Source organism: Rattus norvegicus, chromosome 13 (genome assembly GCF_021556685.1).
Source record: "Rattus norvegicus strain SHRSP/BbbUtx chromosome 13, alternate assembly SHRSP_T2T, whole genome shotgun sequence".
Lineage (NCBI taxonomy): Eukaryota > Metazoa > Chordata > Mammalia > Rodentia > Muridae > Rattus > Rattus norvegicus.
In genome coordinates, this window is record NC_141546.1 from 48,608,491 (window position 1) to 48,631,759 (window position 23,269).

The following is a 23,269-nucleotide window of genomic DNA, read 5'->3' on the forward strand; positions in this document are numbered from 1 at the left end:
TTTAGCACAGGGTTCTTGCCACAGCTTCCTGAGTGCTTGGTTACAGACATGCACCACCATGCCTGCAGGGCCTGCCGTAGCTTTTTAAAATCCTAGGAGATAAGCACTTGAAGAGTGATATTTTTAGATTTGATTTTGTTCTTTACATTTTTAAAAAGATGTTTTGTTTACTGTATAAGTAATTATAAGGGAAAGAATTCATTGGTACAACTGTTTTCTTTTTAGTGTCTTCAGAAGCCTAACCTGACCTCGGACACAAAGGACAAGGAGTACAAACCCCATGATATTCCCCAGAGGCAGTCTGTGCAGCCCTCAGAAACCTGCCCTCCGGCCCGCCGAGCAAAGCGCATGAGAGCAGAGGTGAGCATTCTGTTGGCTTGATGAGGAGAATTTCTTGAGTTTAGTGCTAGTTCATCACTAACTTTGTCTGGAATGTAAGTGCTTTGTAGTTTTGAGCCTTGGTAATCTCATAAGGGGTCTGTCTTAAGGTCCGGCTTTTATGTCAGTGATGGGGGATGGTGGTGTCCACAGAGCGGGAAGGAGCGGAAGAGTCCCCGGGTTGCTGAAAGCTGCTTAGTTGTTTCTAGTCAAAACCAAGAAAACGATTTTCATTGTGCTCCTGTGAAGGGAAAACTATGCTTGGAAGACAGGGACTTGTTCATAAGTATGGACTCGGGGACATATGTACCATGAGTGTAGGAAGGCTACCAAGGTGGCTTGTTTAGGATTTTTTCTGTTCAGAAATGAAGAATGTTCTCGCTCTCTTCCCTTAGAGAGGTACGCTTGGATTTCTGTCCAGCACCTGATAGCATGCAGACTTGAGGGACAACTAATGCTGAGGGGGCTCAGGCAGCATCTTGCTTCTGAGGCTTCCTTGACTATTTAATGATCCTCGACAATGTGTTTTCTGTAATGTAAAATTTAGAGATGCCATATTTCTTAGTAGAAGAAAGTAATCAGAATAGGAAATTATGATTATGTAAACTCCATAGACACGTTTAAAACTCCTTAATCTAAAACTAATATTCTTTGGGGGGTGGGGAGGAGAGCATATCTTGACTCTTGACTTTTGTGACAGAGTCACACTGTAGCCTTCAACTTCCTGTGATCCTCTTTCCTCAGCCTTCAGTTGCTAGGAAACAGGTGTGTCCCATAGTGTGTGATTTGTCCTGGACCTTTGTGTAAATGTCAGATGTGCCCAGTGCTGTGGATGCCTGGGGTCTGCATTGATGATTCAAATGTTATGCTAATGCCCACAGAAGAAATGTTTTTTGGCTGTGAACACATGGGAAAATTAATGATAAACACTTCAGTAGTTTTGCTTATCAATAAATGTCAGTCTAAGGAACAGGAAGGTTGAGCTTGGCTCATTTGTCCTCACTGAGAATGAAGGTGCTTTTCAGTTTTGTGTTTAGATATATAACTAACTTACTCTTGAGATGTAAATTTTTAATTCTTAGGTATTTTTCTTGAAGGTCTGTGTGCTATGAGTACACAGTGCCCATGGAGGCCAGAAGAGAGTGTCAGATCCCCTAGGATTGGAGTTAAAGATGGTTGTTAGCAGTCATGTGGGTGCTCCGGAGTCAGACCTAGGTCCTCTGAAGTTCTGCATTTCCTCAGCCCCAGAGGTGTAATATATAATAACAGTAACTAAAATGACTTTAGTGCAGCTAAAGGGGAGAGCGCTTCTTCTGCAGAGGACCTGGGTTTGGTTCCGAGCACCCACATCAGGCGGCTCACAATCCTGCTGTATCTTCAGCTCCAGGGGTCTAGTGCTCTCTTCTGGGCTAGGAGGGACCTACTCATACATTCAAACAAATAAAAACAAAAGCCTTTGATTTTATTCTTATTTTTTTAAAAAAGGCAGGTGTGGTGGTGCAAGCCTTTAATCCCAGCAGTCAGGAAGAAGGCGGGCAGAGTCTCTGGCCAGCCTGGTCTGCAGAGCAAGGCCCAGGCTAACCAAGGCCACCTTGTCTTTTAAAGGAAAAAGTCATTGAAGATTGTGGAAGCCAAACACAAGTACCATTACACCTTCCAAAAGTTTACATTTTAGAAGCAATAAAAACATGATGGTTTCATAATCATTTTGAGTTTAGTAATAATTAAAGCAAAGTTTCTAGAGGAAAATAAGGCCTTGTTATGTCTAGTTTGGGTACTAATATGGGTTATAAATTGATCCAGTTTCTCTCTCTTTCTTTTCCTCAAACCTATTATTGGAGAATAGTCTTAGTTTGTGTGTAATTTTAAAAATGTGATCTCCTAAGAAAAGAACAAGGTGTCTTTTGAATTACTAAGTAATAACAGAAAGAAGAAATAGTCACGTTTATGATAATTTCTTTAGGCTATGAATATTAAAATTGAGCCAGAAGAGGCAACAGAAGCCAGGACTCATAACCTGAGGCGCCGAATGGGCTGTGCCACTCCAAAACGGGAAAACGGTAAGAGCTCATCCACTGGTGAGAAGGACAGAAGGACAGAGTAAGTGATATGGGCTGTTATCTCTTGGTCACTTGGTAGGGTTGGAGAAATAAAATATATTGTCTTTAGTTGTTTAGTTTATTTAGAAATAAGAATAATTGTCTCACAATTAACAGGCGGTAGGACAGTGGAGAGTGCCTATTGGAATATAGGTGACTGTCTCAGCTGCATCCAGCTGACGCTTGGGAATGTAGTTTAGTGAGTTGACTTAATTGGTGATTTGAGTATATAGGTTCCTTTTTATTTCCGACCAGGCAGAAACTGAAGTTCAGTTGTTACTGCTTGCACGTGTTGTGGTTGTCCCTGTTTGCCTCCCCATTCTCTGTCTTCTTTTCTTAAGATAAGGTCTTACTGCATATTGTTGTCTCCCAAGTGCTGGCACTATGGGAATTGCTAGTGTACCTGACTAGAGGTAGATTGGTAGTTGATCTAGGGTAAGTACCATGTGCTGTAAGCCCAGGGGCATCTGCCAGAACAGTGTAAATGAGGTAGGTCTTCATGTGTTAGTGCAAGGGCAACATGGTATAGTGGGGAGGGAGCTGCTCTGAGGTCTCAGTTCTGGCTCAGCCACTAACTAGTCGTAAGATTACAGAGGAAGTTCTTACCTTTTTTGAGGGTCATGTTCTTTGAGGTTTTGTTATGAATGAATCACATGATAGTTCAATAACTGAACCAGGAGATCATCCTAGATTATGAGAGACAGTATATTATGTGGTAGAGATCCAGCTGGCAAGTTGGTGAAGAGAAACATGTCCTGGTCTTTTTCATTTTTTTTTTTTTTTTTTCTTTGAGACACAGTTTCAGTATGCAGCTCTGACTGGCCTGGAACCCACAGGCCTGCCTCCCAAGTATTGGGATAAAGGAACATGCTACTGGGCCTGGGACATGGCTTACTCTTTTTTTTTTTTCTTTATTTTTTCCAGACAGGGTTTCTCTGCGCAGCCCTGGCTGTCCTGGAACTCACTCTGTAGACCAGGCTGGCTTCCTGCCTCACCTCCCAAGTGCTAGGGATTAAAGGCGTGTGCCACCACTGCCCATCTGGCATGTCTTATTCTTAATTAAAGAAGACTTTAGCTCCTGTTTTGAAGACTTAAACTATTCATAATAGCACTCACATGCTCAACTTTCAGAGGTGGTTTTGTATTTTATCAATCAGTATTGAGCTCTTGTGAGTAGGTGACGCTAGGTGTTACTGAAGTGAAAGTAAAGGTGGAAGTGCATTGGTGTTCAGCTCTCTGTGGAGGGAGGGAGAGGATGAGGTGCTACAGGGAGCAGAGAAAGGCATAGCGCACAGAAAGAACTAACTTTGGATTGCTTCCTGCAGAGAAAGAAGTGAAAAGTACCATCAAGCAAGAACCCACCGAGAAGAAAGACTGTGTGTTAGAAAGTGAGAAGGACAAGCCCAAGAGCCGTGCCAAGAAAACCGCCACTGCTGTGAGTTGACACTTCTGTCCCTGCTGCTCCATTGTCTTACTTTCCTCCTCCATCAGTTACGAACGAACTCTAACAGGATCTCTCCCTATTTCAGGTGGCCCGGGATCTGTGATTTGTCCCAGCCTCCTGAGTAGCTGGGGCCCTATATATAAGTCTACCCTTCCTCCCTCTTTCTCGTCCTCGTTCACATCCTAGACGAGCCCACCATGGGCTCCATACAAAGCTCTGGGAAATGAGCAGAGCATTGTGTGTGTTTGATTTTTATTTTAGCAAGTGCTCTGCCACTGAATCCCTAGCCTATTCCTTTTCCTTACCCTACCTCCCCCTCTCCCCTTGGTCACCCCATTACCTATGAGCATACACTTATGCGTTATGTAGTATTGGTTAGCTTAGGGTCAACAAAGGAAAAATAGTTTAACGTCTGCTTGGTCAATTTAGAAGTAAGGAAATACCTGGTTCTAGTAAGCATTATCAGTGTTCCCCTCTGTGTTTATTCAGTTTGTACTGAATAGTTATGAGGAGCTAAAGGGTAGATAAACTTCAAACGGCAGTTTGTACCTCCTCAAGTAGCCAGGGGAAAATGAGCACTCAGTCGGCTCAAAGTGATGCTCACATTGCATGCGGTGGGTGACTCAGGCCGGGCGGTCGGTCGGCAACCCTGGCTCTCAGAAGGCCTACACAGGAGGATCACTGAGAGCTGAAACTTCAGCATGGGTTATGTTGTTGAGCTTGTTTCAGAAAGCCAAGAACAAACAGTCTCCTTCTTGTAGTATTAGAGAGTATTACACTGACCTCCTCTGCCTGTGATCTTACTACAGGGTCCTGACAGAGTGCCTTAAACACTACTCTGAAGTAGCCAGGGCTACACAGGGAAACCCTGTCTGGAAAAAAATAAACAAACAAAAAAAGAGTAAGCCATGTCCCAGGCCCAGTAGCATGTTCCTTTATCCCAACACTTGGGAGGCAGGCCTGTGGGTTCCAGGCCAGTCAGAGCTGTACTGAAACTGTGTCTCAAAGAAAAATGAAGAGATCAGACATGTTTCTCTTCACACTATTCCTTCCCACCATATGTACAAGAAGATACAAGTCCAGACTTTTTTCTTGAATTAGGAACAGATTTAACTGGTGAGACTTGCTGTTAGTGACTTCTCAGCTTCCTGTTAGCAGGTTGTATATTAGATGGGGAGGTGGGGCCCACCATAAGATAGGATCAGAGACTCCATAGCGTAAATAAGTCTTAAATCTATAGGCTGTAAACTCAAGGCATTGGCAGGGGTCGTTCCCCTGAGGGCACTCTGTTCAAACTGCTGACTGGATGTGTATGTGACAGTTCATCCCATCTATAACTAATAACTATGCCTTATCATTTCTTCTCTCTCTCATTGGGGGTGTATAAGAAAGAAACAGGCTCACGTAGCTGACCTGAGCCTTGAACTCATGATCCGTCTGCCTTCCAAGTACTGGGATTACAAGTTTGTACCACCACTAGCTGAGGGCCCTTAGCTCAACTCTAGAATTGAACTCAAAGTGGTAGGATTTTAAAAGTTCTGCTTGTTTGGTTTTGAGACAGTTTCTCTGTGTAACTGTGGCTGGACTGGATTTCTCTCTGTGGACCAGGCTCGCTTCAAACTCAGAGATGCATCTGCTTCTGTTGTTTTGTTTTCTAATTAGCTCTTGTTTGTAATGAGGTCCTTCTGAAACTCAGACTAGCATTGAAGTAGTAGATCTTCTGCCATAGTTTCCTAGTGCCATAATCACAGGCTTCTGACACTGCACCTGCCTACAGTATTTGTTTAATGTAGTTAATTGTTTGGCTAATAATTTATTATTTATGAGAATTATACTTTTTTAAGGCTTATGTATTTTAAAATAGAGCGTTCTGCCTGCATGTATGCTTTTACACCAGAAGAGGGCACCAGATCTCATTACAAATGGTTGTGAGCCACTATGTGTGGCTGGGAATTGAACTCAGGACCTCTGGAAGAGCATTCAGTGCTCTTAACCACTGAGCCATCTCTCTAGCCTGGAGGATTATTTTTAACTTACCAAAATGACTATAGCAGGGGTAGGGGAGAGAAAATTGAGAGAGTTTGGGAGAGCACAGTTCAGAATTTGGAGAACATGATTATGAAAACTTTTTATAGAAATTGCGGATATTTGTCCGTCCATCACGTCCCCCCCCCCCCCCCCCCCCACGACTAGAGTAGACTGGCCTTGAACTTCCTCAGAGTGCTGGGATTAAAGGCTTGTACCACCTCTTAGAAGGTGTAGATTTTTTCTTCAAACTGTGTGTGAGCTGCAGAGATGGATTATGATTTGGTAAAGACACTTCATTCCAGACTTCAGTCTCTGGAACTTGTATTGTAGAAGGGGAGACTTCTGGCTTTTACATGTTGCCGCCATGCAAACACACACTCATTCACAAAAATGTGCGCATTAAAAATGCAAAAAAAATTTCATGCATATTTTTATGGAGGTTGGTCCGTGACTGTCTGTTAAAACACTTGCCTAGCTTGACTAGCATTGTGGAATCCAGGCGCGGTGCTCCCTGCCTGTGATCCCAGTACTTAAAGGTGGAGTCAGATTCAGAAGTTCAAGATCATCCTCCACTAAGCAATTAAGAGGGCACCTGTTTTACCTGAAGAGAAAACAATATGAAACAAGAAACTCAAATAATCAATTCTGCCCTATGTGTGCTTCCTTCACTGTAGGTGGACCTGTATGTGTGCCTCTTATGTGGCAGCGGCAATGACGAGGACCGGCTGCTCCTGTGTGACGGCTGTGACGACAGTTACCACACCTTCTGCCTGCTTCCCCCTCTCCATGATGTTCCCAAGGGAGACTGGAGGTGTCCTAAGTGTTTGGCTCAAGTAAGAATTGGTGACTGAGGGGTTGGGGATTTAGCTCAGGGGTAGAGCGCTTGCCTAGGGAGCGCAAGGCCCTGGGTTCGGTCCCCAGCTCCGGGGGTAAAAAAAAAAAAAAAAAAAAAGGAATTGGTGACTGAGAGAGAGAACTACATTTCCCTTTGCCTGTGGGCTTTAGATTCATTGATAATAATTTAAAGTCCGTGAACAAAACAAGACTTTGGAAGTGAATGGGAGTGAAATCTTCCAAAGTTCCTCAGTGTATGTGTGTTATTCAGAGGCAGAATTTCTTTTAGACAATTAGATTTTATTCCTTTAGTCACCAACAGAGTCATTGTCAAACAATGTATGTTCTTTGTAGGAATTTATGAGCATTTAAAAACTTGGATGATTTCATAGGCATAGTAACCACTATTAATGTCTAGTGTGTATTCATCCATATTTTTTCCCCCTTTCTTGCTCCATGTGTGTGTCTGTATATTGGGGTGAGGAATCTTTGAATCTGTCACTGTGCATGCATATACGAGTTCATTTGTGACAGGATCTCTGCTGACTCAAGCATATTAATTTGGTGACAGCTGACTGGCCCAGGCACTTCAGGTGTCTACCTGCCTCTTTTACCCCTACACATCAAACACTAGTGGCCTGGCTTTTGAGTTCTTAGAAACAAACTGAGGCCTTCATGGTTCTGTGGTAGGTACTTTATTGAGTAATCTTCCTAGCGCCAGACATTTTTTTCTGTTTTAAACAAATATTAGACAATTAATCTTAGAATTTACTTTTTTATCCTAAGTATTTTCAGTGTGTTGTATGTAGTGTTGATATTAATACAATGTAGCAAAATTGGCTGTTTCCCATATAAGGAAGTGCTCAGTCATTGGAATATTACATTTTAGAATTAGGTTATAACATAAGAAAGCTTTTTAGATTTTCTGTAGAACTATAGGGTAAAATGAGATGATGACCCCGTAAGGACTGGTTATTAGGCATGGAAGTCAGAAAGGTTCCATGGTGTTAGACAAATATTAATATTTAAATGTTTAAAATATTTAATACCTGTGTAGAGATAACCTTGTTAAATAGGTCTGGATATGCAAATCTATTTGACTCCATTATGTAGGAGAGTGTTATAATGCATCTGTAACCTCTTAGTGTTTTGGTTTTTGGTTTTGATAGCATTATTTTGTTATAATTAAATGTTTCCATTCTGACTGCTACATTGTTTCCATTTACTTATCTTTATTTTGATATATTTTAAGTTGATTTTATAGTTTAAACTCTTGAACATTATTCCCCTCCTTTTCAGTATTGAAGACGTTTTATCATGAAAGTAAATGAAAGTTAAAAAAGTTGTAATTGTTTAAACATTTTATTTGGTCAGTACTAAATAAAAATTACTTTATTTATTCACTGGACCATTCTCATTCTTTAGACATATTTGATTTTTCTAATAGGATGAAAAAAAAATCTTAAAAATCTTTAAAATTGCCTTTGTGACTGACTATTGGCTAGATAGGTTTGGCATTTTCAAATGTCACCTAGAAACAGCTTTCTTCTTCTTTGCAGGAGTGTAGTAAGCCACAAGAAGCTTTCGGCTTTGAACAGGCTGCAAGGGACTATACACTCCGTACGTTTGGGGAAATGGCAGATGCATTCAAATCTGATTACTTCAACATGCCGGTCCATGTATGTAGATTTATCCTACCTTGATTTAGACCTTAGACATTTTTGTTACTAATTAATTTATTGCTTATGTGTGTGTGGGGAGCGCAGGCAAAACTGACCGTGTGGAGGAGATTGGTTCTTTCCTACTGTGTGGGCTCTAGGGAGTGGATTCAATACATCTGGTCATCTGTGATTTAAGGTTTATTTTATGTTACTTTTTGAGATTGGGCATCTTTTTTTTTTTTTGGTTCTTTTTTTCGGAGCTGGGGACCGAACCCAGGGCCTTGCGCTTCCTGGGCAAGTGCTCTACCACTGAGCTAAATCCCCAACCCTGAGATTGGGCATCATTTTATGTAGCCCCATCAGCCTGGAATTCACTCTGTAAACCAAGCCAATATACATACAACTTAAGGGACACCACCACACCTGGCTTAATTACACATTTTTTGTTTGTTTTTTGTTTTGAATGAGGTAGCTGGTGAGGAAGAGTTCCTATGGACAGTGTTGTCAGTTTCCCTGCCACTCCATTACTGGATAAAGAAAAGCTCCATTCTAACAACAGCACACACCAATTCAGAAAGTCCTTCAGTTCTTGTAGTCCAGTAGTTCCAACTTATAAAGCCAGTTACACAGAGTGGGTGGACAGCACGCTCTGTACCAATCTCTGGAGTGTGTCCTGTGTTTTGAGGACACATTTGCTACATTGTTGTCTAATCATTAGATTGTAAATGCTACAATAAGATTCCATTGTTACTCTGATTATTTAGAAACATAAGCAATATTAATATTCTATCAAATAAAATAAGTCAAAACTAAATGGTTTCCAGCATAATTCTGGATATTTAAGGTGTGATTTTTCTCATGTGTGCCATAGCAAACAGCTAATGCATGAGAACATCTGTCTAGCCTTCTTTTTTATTTTTTTAATCCATCCAGGTTTAGTCAAAAAAAAATGTGTTATAACTTTATATTACCCAAGTTGGGTGTTGTATTTCTCAAAACACAAGCATATCTCAGAGTATTAAATTTTTTTTAAAACTTCCGCATTGCTTTCTTTGACTTCATGATCAATGAACACGAATTCTTTTTTTTAAAAAATTAATTATTTATTATATATAAGTACACTGTCTTCAGACACACCAGAAGAGGGCATCAGATCTCATTACAGATGACTGTGAGCCACCATGTGGTTGCTGGGAATTGAACTCAGGACCTCTGGAAGAGCAGTCAGTGCTCTTCATTGCTGAGCCATCTCTCCAGCCCACGAATTCTTCTTAGAGAGTTGGTTTTTTGTTTTTTTGCAAGATAAGATTTCTCTGCATAGTCTTGGCTGTTCTGGAACTCTCTTTGTAGACTATGCTGTTTCCAGCTCAAAGAGTCCCCTGTCTCTCTGCCTTCTAAGTGCTGGGATCAAACGCGTGTGCTACCATGCATACCCAGCTGATTATTACAGTTCTTAGTTTTAAAATTTATGATAGAAAAGAGAGAGTTGCCTGAATAGTTTTTCACCTGCGGGAAATTATGAACAGAATTTTTGCTTAGAAGTTTATTCTGTGATTCCCATCTCTTAACTAGTCAATTTGTGAATGAATGAAAATAATTACTGTTAATTTGCTTGTACTTCAGATGGTTCCCACAGAGCTGGTGGAGAAGGAGTTTTGGCGGCTGGTAAGCACTATTGAAGAAGACGTCACCGTGGAGTATGGAGCTGATATTGCTTCAAAAGAGTTTGGCAGTGGCTTTCCTGTTCGAGATGGCAAAATCAAGATTTCTCCTGAGGAAGAGGTAGGCTTCAGCTATCAGGCTTGCTGTGTGAGTGAGACTTTTCATGGCATCCTCACTTAACCAACAAAAGCCTTGGAAATAGTTAGTGAAATTCTGTTTGGCTAGCTTGAAGTTTTTTGGTTTTTGTTTTTAATTTATGAGTACACTGTCTCTGTCTTCAGACACACCAGAAGAGGGCATCAAACCCCATTACAGGTGGTTGCGAGCCACCATGTGGTTGCTGGGATTTGAACTCAGGACCTATGGAAGAGCAGTCAGTGCTCTTACCCACTGAGCCATCTCTCCAGCTCGGCCCAGCAGTTTTAAGACTCCTTGAGTATGTTCAAAGGATCCAGGCTGTTTGCTGCACCTAGGCCAGATTGCTCACAACTGCCTCTCTCTAGCACCCCCCTCTGACTTCCTTGAGTACCTGTACACAGGAGCCACCCCCAATAGAAATATAGTAAAGATAAGGAGGAGCAGGAGAGCCATGGTTCTGATCTGGTAGTATGATCCTCGTCTTTGTTTCTCTCGCTCATTTTAGGAGTATCTTGATAGTGGCTGGAATTTGAATAACATGCCAGTGATGGAGCAGTCTGTCCTTGCTCACATTACTGCTGATATATGCGGCATGAAACTGCCTTGGTTGTATGTGGGCATGTGCTTTTCTTCCTTCTGTTGGCATATCGAAGACCACTGGAGCTATTCAATCAACTACCTGCACTGGTGAGAATTCCTTATGGAGTCTGTGAGAAGTATCCAAGCTGGGTAGGAAGGAACATTTCCTCTTTCAGATGTGTTTCCCATGACAGAATAACAAGTTCCTTTTGTTTTAGCTTCTGTTAGGTTTCCTATCAGGTTAAGGCACTTCATTTCTATACAGTCCTCTGAAATCATACACTATTTTGCAAGTATAGCATGTTTGTAGGAATAGTATTTATGAACAAGTTTAAAAGCTCTGTGTAGCTTATGCACGCATGCACGCACGCACGCACACGTGCTCCCCCAGAATCACGCTGGCAGTTTCCCAGCTGTAACAGGAAGATGATGCTTTTTATACCTCACAGGGATGGCACTGATTAATTGGTTAATAATTTAAAGTGTTTTGAAGAATAAGGGCTCTTCAGAAATGCTAATTGCCTTATTCGTATTTGATTTAAGCATTTTTCAGCTGAATGGGCAAGGGAAAAGGAAGATGGAAGGGTGCCATTTTTCTCGGTTGCTGTAGGGAGTTGTAGTAACTGTGCTGTTTCAAACGTGATTCCTTATATTTTTAGAAAATCTAGACACTCCCACGTTAGTAGGTAGAGTGGGATCTGGGAGGATTCAGTTTTGTCTTTGTATCGGTGTGTGTTCCACTCCGACTTCTCCTGATAGCTCTTAGATTTGAACGTTGGTTTGTAGCTCAATCTTAATCAAGGTCAGGAAATAGGAAGTAGTTAGTTAACAAGTTGCTTTCTGTTACACATCAAATTGATTGGTTCTTATAATCTGTAATCTTACAATTCTAGGGGTGAGCCGAAAACCTGGTATGGAGTTCCAGGATATGCTGCTGAGCAGCTTGAAAACGTAATGAAGAAGCTGGCTCCAGAGCTCTTTGTGTCCCAGCCAGACCTCCTCCACCAGCTTGTGACGATCATGAACCCCAATACGCTGATGACTCACGAAGTGCCTGTATGTCTGCGCTAACCCCTCCACCACCATGCACTGCTTCTTGAGCACCCTTTCTTTCCTTCCCCCATAATGTAACCTGTAACAGAAGCAGCTATTCGGTGCCTTACAGCACTGTTCAGTGGGCCAGATGCTTAGACACTGAAACCCTGCATTACTAAACTGACTTGCTTTGCAGAGGAGTACAGTACAGTTCAGTAAGTTGGAGATTGTGTAACCATTCCTGTTAATGATTTCTGTACTATAAATTTTGCTTATAACTTTAGTAAACAAAAACATAAAAAGTTATCTGTCAACTCAAAGTAGTTTACTGTGAAAATGGTTAGCTAGTTACAATTAGATCTAAACTTTTAAAATTTTTGTGAACATATTTATTTATGTATTTTTTTTTCTTCTTTTTTTCGGAGCTGAGAACCGAACCCAGGGCCTTGTGCTTACCAGGCAAGGCTCTACCACTGAGCTAAATCCCCAAGCCCCTTGAACATATTTATAATTATTAGAAATTTATAAAACTTATAAACAAAATATTTATAAATTTATAAAGTGTTCTTGACTGTTGAGCTATTTTTCCAGTTCTTGGTGGTAGCTTTTTATGCGTTTTTCCTCCTCTCTAAAAGAGAAAGTTGAGTAGGGATGTTTGTTGTTCGTTGGAGTGCTTGTCTAATAAGCACAGCCCCTGGTCTTAATGTCCAGTACTCCATAAAGAACGAATAGTGAATATTTGTGATCTCATTGTTAACCAAAATGGAATGCTGGGTAGGACTATTTTGATGTTGGTATTGAACCGATAGGACTTAGTCCCAGTGCTGCTTCCTAACCAGAACTGTTTTACAGTGCACGCACACGCACACACACATGCACATCACAACACACACATCACAACACACACACACACACTCCACACACACACACACACACACACACACACACACACACACACTCCACACACCCCACGCACAGGTGCTGCTGGAGCACGCGTACGTGCGTGCGTGTGTGCATCTGTCTCTCTGTTGCATTTGGGCGTTGTTCCTCAGAGACCATCCATCTTGATTTTCAGACAGGATCTCTGAGGACTCCATTTGTGGAGGGCCCACTGAGTCTGTATTCGTGGACCATAAAGTAATGATGAAAAGTATAAGACATTCTCCATACCTTTATTGTTAGCATTTTCCTGGGTTTTTCCAGTTCGTCAAAATTGGAATAAAATCTAGGGGCTAGATTTTAGGGCCTTGGGAAATCAATGGATTAATTCTTCATTCCTGGTCTGGAACTTGCTGTGAAGTCTAGATTGTTCTCCATCTCAGAGACCCGTTCTGTGCTTCATTGTGACCAAACCCTAGGAGATTCCTGATTGCATCTGTAAAAAAGATCTTTCTTGCCTCTTAGGTGGGGTCTTATTTGTGTGGTATGAACCCTGACTGTCTTCTGTTCAGGGACGGTTTAGTTCTGTTAGTGTGGTAGACCATTCCGTCTTGTGGCAGAAATCAAGTGATTCTAACAGTAATTTTTTTCTCCTTACTTTTGATAGAAGGAAGGTATGTGTGTGCGTCTGCCTGTGCGAGCGTGTGTTTTGGGTTCTGTCCTATTTGTCTAGAGAATCATCTAATGGTTTATGTCCAAATTTTCCTAGAGACCATTACTACAAAACCTTGACCTCCCCTCCCGTCTCTGTAGGTGTATCGAACGAATCAGTGTGCTGGGGAGTTTGTCATTACGTTCCCGAGAGCCTACCACAGTGGCTTCAATCAAGGCTTTAATTTTGCTGAGGCAGTTAACTTCTGCACTGTTGATTGGGTATGTGTTCATGTTATGCATCTGAGCCTTCTGAAATCGTAACCTATTTATTTATTTATTTATTTATTTATTTATTTATTTATTTATTTATTTATTTGTGGAAATAGCATAGAATGCTTTAAAAACTGTCACATGGACTTGATAGTCATCTGGCTTCTATGCAAAGTCGTTTCCAATCTACAATGAGATAACACATTGACACTTGATAACACACTGTGTGTCAACTCTGACATGCACCTCGTGGGTGGGTGCACGTGTTTGGCTAAAGAAATGCAGATAGCTGGGAGTAGCCTAACAGGGTCTGGGAACTGTACTTTGCACCTCTCTATAAAAAAATCAGCATTTTTCTCTTACTGCTGAGTCACCTCTCCAATGTCAAGACACTTGTTTTAAATTGTTCACGTTTTAAATGAAGTTTTGGAGAAAACAGCAGTGCTTTTTCTCTTTGGTTTTTTTTTTTTTAAATTCAAACAATCCTGCTTCTGCAGGTTTTGGGAAACCTAACTTAGAGCAAGGATGCTAAGATGCTTCCCGAAGAGTAGGGGCTTCATAAGGCTGAAGCTTATAAAGCCTGCAAACTGGAGCAAATACCCTAGTCTTAGACTTATAGGGTTTCAGTTAGCACTGTTGCCTGAGGAATGGTACTAATATTACCAGGCACTCTTTGAATTACTCGTTAATTCATTATCAATATATCTTTTTCCTAAACCAGATTTCAACTAAGTTACCTAATGTGTTAGATCTTTAGAGCGCAATAATCGGCCCAGGGACCTCGGAATCTGGGGTTCCAGTCTAGTTTAGGGCTGATCGCTGTTTTGACCGTGAGTCAGAAGTGTGAGTGCCTGTCATTCCTCTGCCTTGCACACAGCTGCCGTTGGGCCGCCAGTGCGTGGAGCATTATCGCCTGCTGCACCGCTACTGCGTCTTTTCCCATGATGAGATGATATGCAAGATGGCTTCCAAGGCTGATGTGTTAGACGTGGTAGTGGCATCCACTGTTCAGAAGGACATGGCCATCATGATTGAGGATGAAAAGGCTTTAAGGGAAACTGTCCGTAAACTGGTAAGGTTTTTGGAAATCCAGTTCCATGTTGTTGACTATAATTTACCACATTCCTGTGCTTTTTCCTACTTTCGAACTTTACTCCTGCTTTATGAAGCTTTTCCATATTGTATTTAATGTCTACAAAAGCAATTCTAATTGACTTGTAATACTTTGTTGTTTTTATACTGACTGTATTTTATTCCTTCTATCAGTTTCTGTAAAATATGTCTGTTTCAGTTATAAAATTATTTTGTCAGTGCTGCTCCACCTGTCTGACCTCCTCCCTCTTTCCATCCCTTCTTTCCTCTCCTAATAGTGTTTCATGAATCTTAGCATGGCCTTGAACTCTCCTGATCTTCCTGCTTCTATTTTCTGAGTACTAGAGTACAAGCTTGCCTCTTTTAAATGTCATTTTATTATGTACCCTTCTAAGGACATCTGTGCACAATAAAGAACTGGAGTCACGAAGATTCTCTGTCTCATACTTTTAAAGTATCAATGGCCTCTGGATCATTTTAAGTAATTTTGCTTCTATAAAACAGAAATCTAAAGTATTGTTGGTTTATTTTTGCATATGGATGTCCAGTTGTCTTAAAAACTATTTTCTCTCCGAATGGCCTTGGTACCTTGGTTTAAAACCTGTGAATTTAACTTGTTGCCAGTACTAAATTGGTAGTTATTACTTACGTGATTCTCTCCACCGGCCCCTGTACGTATGCAAGTAGTACTGTGCATGTGAGCTCAGCGATCACACAGATCAGAATAGGGTGTCAGATGTAAGCTCAATAATATGGGTGCTGGGAACTGAACTTGTGTCCTTTGCAAAATCTGCACATTTAACGTTGCTGTCCCTCCATCCCATTAATTTTTTAAAAGCCTCTGACATAATTAGTGTGAGTCTTCCAATTTCCTTTAGGAGGCAGGGTCACAGTCAGCTTAGGGTGGCCTTGAAAGTCTTTTGGCGGGAATGTCCTTGATCTCTGACCTCCTTCCTCTGCTTCCCCAGGATTAGGATTATAGGTATAGGCTGGCATACTCAGTTTCTTTCAGTGCTGACATGGAATTCAGGGCTTGGAGCATATAAGGCAAGCATTCCACCAATCCTAACCCCTATCTTTGGTCTTTATTTTAAAAATTATTTTTATGTCTTTTAGTTCTTTTGCATTTTCCTGTTATGATTTCGATTTAGTAGATTTTTATTCTTTTGGGTCAAATACAGCTAAGCAGTGACTTCATTTTTATTTGCCACTGTGTATGGAGTCCTGGACTGTTGCCTGTGGGAGCTCACTGTGGAGCTCAGCAGGATGGATGTCTGCTGCCCCAAGATGTTTAATGTTGAAGACAGCAGTTCCTAGTGGATTTAAGTGACTTGCCAAGGTCTACATCAATAATGGTAGCTAGTGATTACCTTCACAGTACCTGCCTTAAGACCAAAATTCCAGCCTGGTGGAGTAAGTTCCTGCTTTAGCTGAAGAGCTCTTAGCAGTTTCTAGCGGCTAGAGGAGGGAGAGTGGGTTTTCTTAGGGGCTGTACCAGCGGGAGGCTGTCTGTACTCCACTGGGCCCACACTCATGTGCATGTGGAGGTACTACAAACACAAAATGACAGAAAACTGGGACAGGCATGTTGGGAGGGGGTAGATGTAAATAAAATACATTGGTAGAAAAATCTCAATAAAAATATTTCATAAAAAATAAGGTAGCAATTTCTGCAACTTTGAAAACTATCACCCCCCACCCCCTAAGGTGTGGAATTTACAAGTTAAAATTGTTCAAATTTTCATTCTGAAGGCAAATTCAGAGTTGTTTTTTGTTCTTCTTTAACCTCGACTCTTTCCAGTCTACAGAAGTCCTTTTCAGTGATCCTGATTAAAATGAAATCTGTTCATTTTTACTTTGTCACTGTTGACTTAACATGTAATTGTCAGAAATTGTTAAAATAGTAAAGTCAAACAAAGTCTAATGAGCTATAAATTGAGTTAACCAGAATTGGCCTTCTTAAGTTTGGATTTGGATCCAGATAAGAAAAGATGGTAGGAATCTGCCTTTAAACGACAAGAGATGTCGTCTCTCAGCAGGGCTTGCTGGAGTCAGATGGGAGGTGCTGCAGTTCACTTAGGAAAGACTTGCGACTTTAAAATGTTTTCTGCTTTATTTCTTAATGAGTTTATTATTTCCTGGATTACACATTCTCTGAATTATTTCAATACTGATCCCTGTAACAGCTCTCTGCATAAAGAATTGGGAGACCAGGAATTGACCGGCTTTGGCTGCATAGCCATTTTGCTTTGTTTCCTCCCTCCCTCCCACATTTTTATTTTGTTTTAAAAGTGTGTGTGTTGGTAGAAGGCATTGGATCTCTGGCCACAGCTAGAGGTACGAGGCTGTGAGCTACTTGTCGTAGGTGCTGGGAACTGAGGTCCTCTCCATAGTCCTCTTAGGAGCGGCTCTGTTTGTCTTGAGGAAAACACTAAGGATCAAGTTCAGAGCTCTGTGCACTGTAGGCCAGTGCTCTCAAGTGTCCCAGCTTTTATTTTCTTCTGTGATAGAAGCATGTGTCTTTTGCTCTTCCTCTGTGCCCTAAACTTTCTGTAAGGTAAGTTTGGTGTAAGGCTGCTGACTTCAGCAGTGTTAATAATTCAATGATTTCATAGTAAGTTATACTTGAGGACTTGCCTTACCCAAAGAGGGATTTATTCTCCTTGGACAATAGGAGTAACATGCTATTGTTATTTTTTAGATTATATAGTTCTAAATAGTGCTTATGAATTATACTAAGGCTTTTCTTTTTACTTCAGTGCATATTTGTCTTGGGTCTTTTATTATCCTTTCAGATCCTCTAATACAGATTTTATTGTAGGGAGTGATTGATTCTGAGAGAATGGACTTTGAGCTGTTGCCCGATGATGAGCGGCAGTGTATAAAGTGCAAAACTACGTGCTTCATGTCTGCCATCTCCTGCTCCTGTAAACCTGGCCTGCTTGTTTGCCTGCATCATGTCAAAGAGCTGTGCTCCTGTCCCCCTTACAAGTATAACCTGCGGTAAGTAAGGATGGGGTTTGGGAGAGCATCCAGTCAGTCATTTACTTCTCTCCTGTGTGTGCATGTGCTTGAGTGTACAGACATCCACGTGTGCGGCATGCATGTGCACGTGAGATCATAATTATGTGTGAATGTGGTTGTGGATCTAAAGGCAGCAGGAAGAGAGACACTGGGCCTAGCCTGAGCATTTGAAACCCCAAAGCCTGGTCCCAGTGACACTTCCAGCAAGGTTACACCTACTAATCCTTGCCGGGTTGCACCACTCCTTAATGATCAAGCATTCAAATATTGGAGTATACAGGGGTCCTTCCTAGTCAGACCAGCACACGTAGGTTTTGGGGATTGAAACTCGGGTTCTTGTGCTTTCAGTAAAGTGCTCTACTGGTTGAGGCATCGTCCCAGCCGACACTGAATCATTAGTCACAAGCTCAGTGACATCTCTATAGGTCTCTAAAATGTTGAGGATATAACGTTTGCTTTTCTCCACAGCCCTGTCTGAACGCTGCTTGTGTTCTTTGTCCAGGTATAGATACACTCTGGATGATCTCTATCCGATGATGAATGCGTTGAAGCTTCGAGCAGAGTCGTACAATGAATGGGCCTTAAATGTGAATGAAGCCTTGGAAGCAAAGATTAATAAGAAGAAAAGTACGTAATGCAGAAAGTGACTCTCAGTAGCTTGCAAAGTCTAGTTGGGTTATTTTGGGGTCAACTCTTTTGAAATAGCCTAATTTCACCCTTAGCTCTTATGTCTAAATAAGTTTCCAGACCCTTGGCAGTTTTTAACCAAGATGGATGAGGCGTCTAAATGGAGTCTGGGCGCATAGATTATACAAGAGGATTTTGGGACTAGAGCGGTGGCTCAGTGGGTCAATGCACATGCCACACAAGCCCAGTGACCTTAGATTAGGTTCCTGAAACCCATGTGAAGGTGGGAGGAAAGCCAACTTCACAGCATTGACCTCTGACCCCCACTTGCACACCATGCCGCACATTTCCCTTCTTCTTTGCCCCCTTCCCCTGCAAGAAAAAGAAATAAAGAACAAAGTAAACTTTTAAAAATCAAAATAGAGCTGGAAGGTTGGCTCAGAGGTTAGGCTATTCTTTCAAAGGACCTGGGTTTGATTCCAGTCATCCACATGGTTGCTCACAACAGCCTGTAACTCCATTCCCAGGGGAGACAGTGCTTCTTTCTGTCCTCTGCAGCCACTTTATACATATGGTGTATAGACATACACACAGGCTAAGTATATACACATAGAAATAAATAAGCCAAGCCGTATGTGGTAGCACATGCCTTTAAATGCAGCACTCAGGAGGCAGAGGCAAGGAGTCTGGGCCACAGACAGGACAGCCAGGGCTACCAAGAAGCCAAAATAAATAAGTGATTAAATAAACCATATCTTAAATGTTGGCTTAGCATTTCCTAGTTCTAGTCAGAGTTCAGTGTCCCGGGCTCTTATCCTTACCTTTTAAAATGGAGGAGTTTTCTTTGTATTTGTTTGCCTGCATGCATTTGTATGTGTGCCTACTCTGTGTGTGCCTGATAAACACTGAGGCTAGAAGAGGCTGGGTCCTTGGAGATGGAGTTGGGGATGATTGTGAGTTGCTGTGTGGGAGCCGTAACTGAGTAACTGAACCTGGGTCCTCCTTAAAATCAAGTACTCTTAGTGGCTGAGTCACTGCAGCCATTCTCCTCTTTTCTGATTTCTGTTTGTGTGTCCGTGCGTGTGTGTGTGTGTGTGTGTGTGTATGTATGTGTGTGTGGGTGCTTACAGAGGCCAGAAGAGAGTGCTGGATCCCTGGATCTGGGATTATAGACTCATGAGTCATGTGGGCTCTGGGATCAAAATGTGGCTTGAACAGTGAGTGCTCTTAGCTGCCGTGGCTCGCAGCTCAGCAGGTCACTCTCCCCCTTTTCATGGGAGGGAAGGGAGCACCACCACCACCAGTTTCTTGTCAGCTGTAAAGTGAATCGAAGAGCCGAGAATTGGGTTAAGCCACAGTAGAATCTCTATTACTTTTCTTACAAAAATCAGCAGATTTTCACTTGGAAAAAAAACCCTACACTTGTAGCCTGAAGACTCAGCTCTAAGCACACTTTGTCCAGCTACTCCCCATCCCCTAATCAGATGAACATTGCTTTTGTCTCATTTCTGGGTATAATTGACAGAAGGCCTCTCCACTCTGTAACATGGATTATGAACTTGATCCCGGACCCCAGGATGACTTGTTCTTTGTTTTAGGTCTCGTCAGCTTTAAAGCTTTGATTGAAGAATCAGAAATGAAGAAATTCCCAGACAATGATCTTTTGCGTCACCTTCGCCTAGTTACGCAGGATGCGGAAAAGTGTGCCTCTGTTGCCCAGCAGTTGCTTAATGGCAAAAGGCAAACGAGGTATATATATATATTTCTGACTGTTGGAGACTGGAATCCATTGTACCTGAGCCTAGAAACCTATTATGATTTTTGTTTCCGTTCTGGGTTTCTGTGACTTTGCGTCTGTGAGTAATGCCTGTCTGTCGTGTGGCTTCCTCGGGCCCTTGTCTTTTAGGTATCGATCTGGTGGAGGGAAGTCTCAGAGTCAGCTGACAGTGAATGAGCTTCGGCAGTTCGTGACTCAGCTGTGCGCTCTTCCCTGCGTCCTTAGTCAGACACCACTGCTAAAGGTAACCATGTAAAGATGCGTAGGAGGGCTTCTTTGTTAGTTGACATCATTATGTAACCTCTCTTGTGGTTAATTTGTCTGTTAGTCTTTGCGTGTGGGTATGTGTATCTACAGAGGCCAAAGGAGAACATCAGGTACATTAAATTCTGGAATTGACAGTGGTTTTGAGCCACCTGATGGGGGCTGGGAACTGCAATTCTGTCCTCTTGAAGAGTGGCAAGTACTCCTAACCTGAGCCGATAATTTGCACCCAACTAATTTTCATTAATTTACAAATATTTGAATGATGCATTAATGTCTGGTTATACTGGGTGGGTATAAGGAGATTATATTAAAAGGAAGATAAAGTTAAGATTTTCTTTGTGAAAGTGACCACTGAATCTAGCATGGTGACCCACAGTTCCAACATGTAGATCCTAAGGCAGGAGGACTACCAGTAGGAAGCAGTCTGGGCTCCATGGTAAGTCCAAGGAGCTGGACAGATATATGAGCTCTTGCTACAACTAATGGATCAGAGGCTGGATTTCCTATACCTGCAGGATTATGGCTAAGGCACTAAGGCCTGTTGGCTTCCTAGCTGAAAGAAAATGTGAGTGCCATTGAGGTTCAGGGAGAGAGGCTGCCTTGGAGAAATGGAGAATTCTTAATGCCCTCTTCTGCCCATCACAAGATGAATGCAGAAACAGATGCAGATACCCACTGAATGCACATGTATATGAACTCACATAGACGTATAAAAACTTACACGCATGCACACATGCACACCAAAACTAAAGTAAGAAAAAGTGACTACTGACCATTTCCTAGGGTTGGTATACACTTACTCTTACGCCCTCATTTTGGTCATAGCACAGTTAGTGGCATTTATGTTGCCTCATTTCCTCGAGTTATTACTGACACAATGTGGCTTGGTGGAGAAAGTCAAACCTCTTCAGGTCTTTCTTTGTTCTTGGTTTCCTGAGACAGGGTCTTTCTGTCTGTGTAACTGTCTGGAACTTGCTTTGTAAACCAGGCTGGCCTCAGAGCTTTGCCTGCCTCTGCCTCTTGAGTGCTGGGATTAAAGGTGTGCCCTTTTAAGGTCACACAGTGAACTTCCATTTTGATGTTTGACTGCTACTGTTCGCCTTTGTTTTCATTTAGGATCTCTTGAATCGTGTGGAAGATTTCCAGCAGCAAAGCCAGAGACTGCTGTCTGAGGAGAGGCCCCGTGCTTCTGAGCTTCAGCAGTTGCTGGATGTCAGCTTCACTTTTGATGTTGAACTTCCACAGCTAGCTGAGATGCGTATCCGCTTAGAACAGGCCCGTTGGCTAGAAGAGGTTCAGCAGGCTTGCCTGGACTCCAGCTCCCTTTCTTTGGATGATATGAGACGACTCATAGACTTAGGGGTGGGGCTAGCTCCATATTCTGCCGTGGAGAAAGCTATGGCCCGCCTGCAGGAACTGCTAACAGTGTCAGAGCACTGGGACGACAAAGCCAAGAGTCTCCTCAGAGCAAGGTAAAGCAAACACAACGTAGTCTCTAAGCTTTGTGTAGTAGGTGAATGTTAAAGTGTAGAACACTTGTGCAAAAACCTGATCTGTTTGAGCTTACTTTGACACATGAGTAAAGAAAATTAGTCAGGGTTTGTGATACAAACTTTTAATCCCATCACTTGGGAGGTAGAGGCAGGTGGAGCTCTGTGAGTTTGAGGCCAGCCTGGCCACACAGTAAGTTCAGGACAGCCTGGGCTACATAGTAGATCCTGTTTCATAAGAGAAAATTTTTTCTTATTTTACTGCTTATAAAATAAGTGGTAATAGATGGAAATGACTTAGGGATGGGGTTGAATGAGATTTCCTGGTCGTCTCCAGTGATGCTGTTTTTGTAGGAAGAAAAGTTTACAATGTAAATAATAAGTAAATAAATGAATAAGTGCAAAATAAATAGAGCCCAGAGTCATGCAAGATGTCATAGAGTATTTTGAGTAGAAACAGTTAGTTATTGTTCCTATTGCTTGGTAGGTCTGGACGCTTCATCTGTTTTAGATCTTAGATAGAGGTATGACAGGCATCTGGGCCAGGGGTGAAAAGTGTTAGTCATTTCCCAGTCCTCCTTTCTGTGCGGCAGATCTTCATTGGTTCACCAGACCACATAGGCACTAAAGCGTCTAGGTTACAGATGTTGGTTTGCAGTAGTCGTCATTGAGCTGAGAGGGTGCAAATATGTTTTGCTGTTGTGCTTTGAGTGTGTCAGTGTTTTAGAGAATTTTAATTTTCTTAATTTATTTGATTCTTAACATTTTACCTACCTCAACATAGATGATATGACCAGTTATTAGTATCAGTAAGTTACTTTTTACATTAGGACTTTGTTATTACTTAAAATCAGGGACATGTAGAACTAATTGTGCTTTTAGACTCTGTGGCTGAAGAGATGAAGGTTGAAGGTGCCCCTGCCGTGCTAGACACAAGTTCACAGTTGCCTAAAACCAGCTCTGGGGCTTCCGGTGCACTCCTGCGTGCACACGGAAAATAAAATGATGGAAACCTTCCTTGTTTTCAAAATCTTGATCATTTGAAATGAGCCGTTTGATATGTAGTGATCAGTTCCATTAATACATTTTTTGTTGTTTTTGTTGTTGTTGTTGTTGTTGTTGTTGTTGTTGTTGTGATGGTGGTGGTGAATTTCTTTAGAAATGACTTTCTTAGTCTTTTGTATAAGAAAAATGTAGTTTGTGGCTGCGGTTAGGAGCACTGACTGCTCCTCCAGGGTACCTCAGTTCAATTCCCAGCACCAGTGGCAACTTGCCACTGTCTGTAACTCTGTTCCAGGGATCCATGGCACCAGGCAGGCACAGGGTGCATA

General features: G+C 41.9%; 1 protein-coding gene across 1 annotated transcript in view; it reads left to right on the forward strand.

The window, feature by feature from the left end:
- The window catches only part of Kdm5b (lysine demethylase 5B), a 70,681-nt gene that overhangs the window by 34,585 nt on the left and 12,827 nt on the right, over nt 1-23,269 (forward strand). Inside the window, 15 exon segments of the mRNA NM_001107177.1 lie at nt 226-360; nt 2,342-2,438; nt 3,803-3,912; nt 6,624-6,782; nt 8,343-8,462; nt 10,068-10,226; nt 10,750-10,931; nt 11,717-11,879; nt 13,551-13,670; nt 14,539-14,733; nt 17,575-17,756; nt 18,280-18,404; nt 20,003-20,153; nt 20,311-20,425; nt 21,565-21,920. Of these exon segments, the coding sequence (NP_001100647.1) occupies nt 226-360; nt 2,342-2,438; nt 3,803-3,912; nt 6,624-6,782; nt 8,343-8,462; nt 10,068-10,226; nt 10,750-10,931; nt 11,717-11,879; nt 13,551-13,670; nt 14,539-14,733; nt 17,575-17,756; nt 18,280-18,404; nt 20,003-20,153; nt 20,311-20,425; nt 21,565-21,920 (2,369 nt within the window).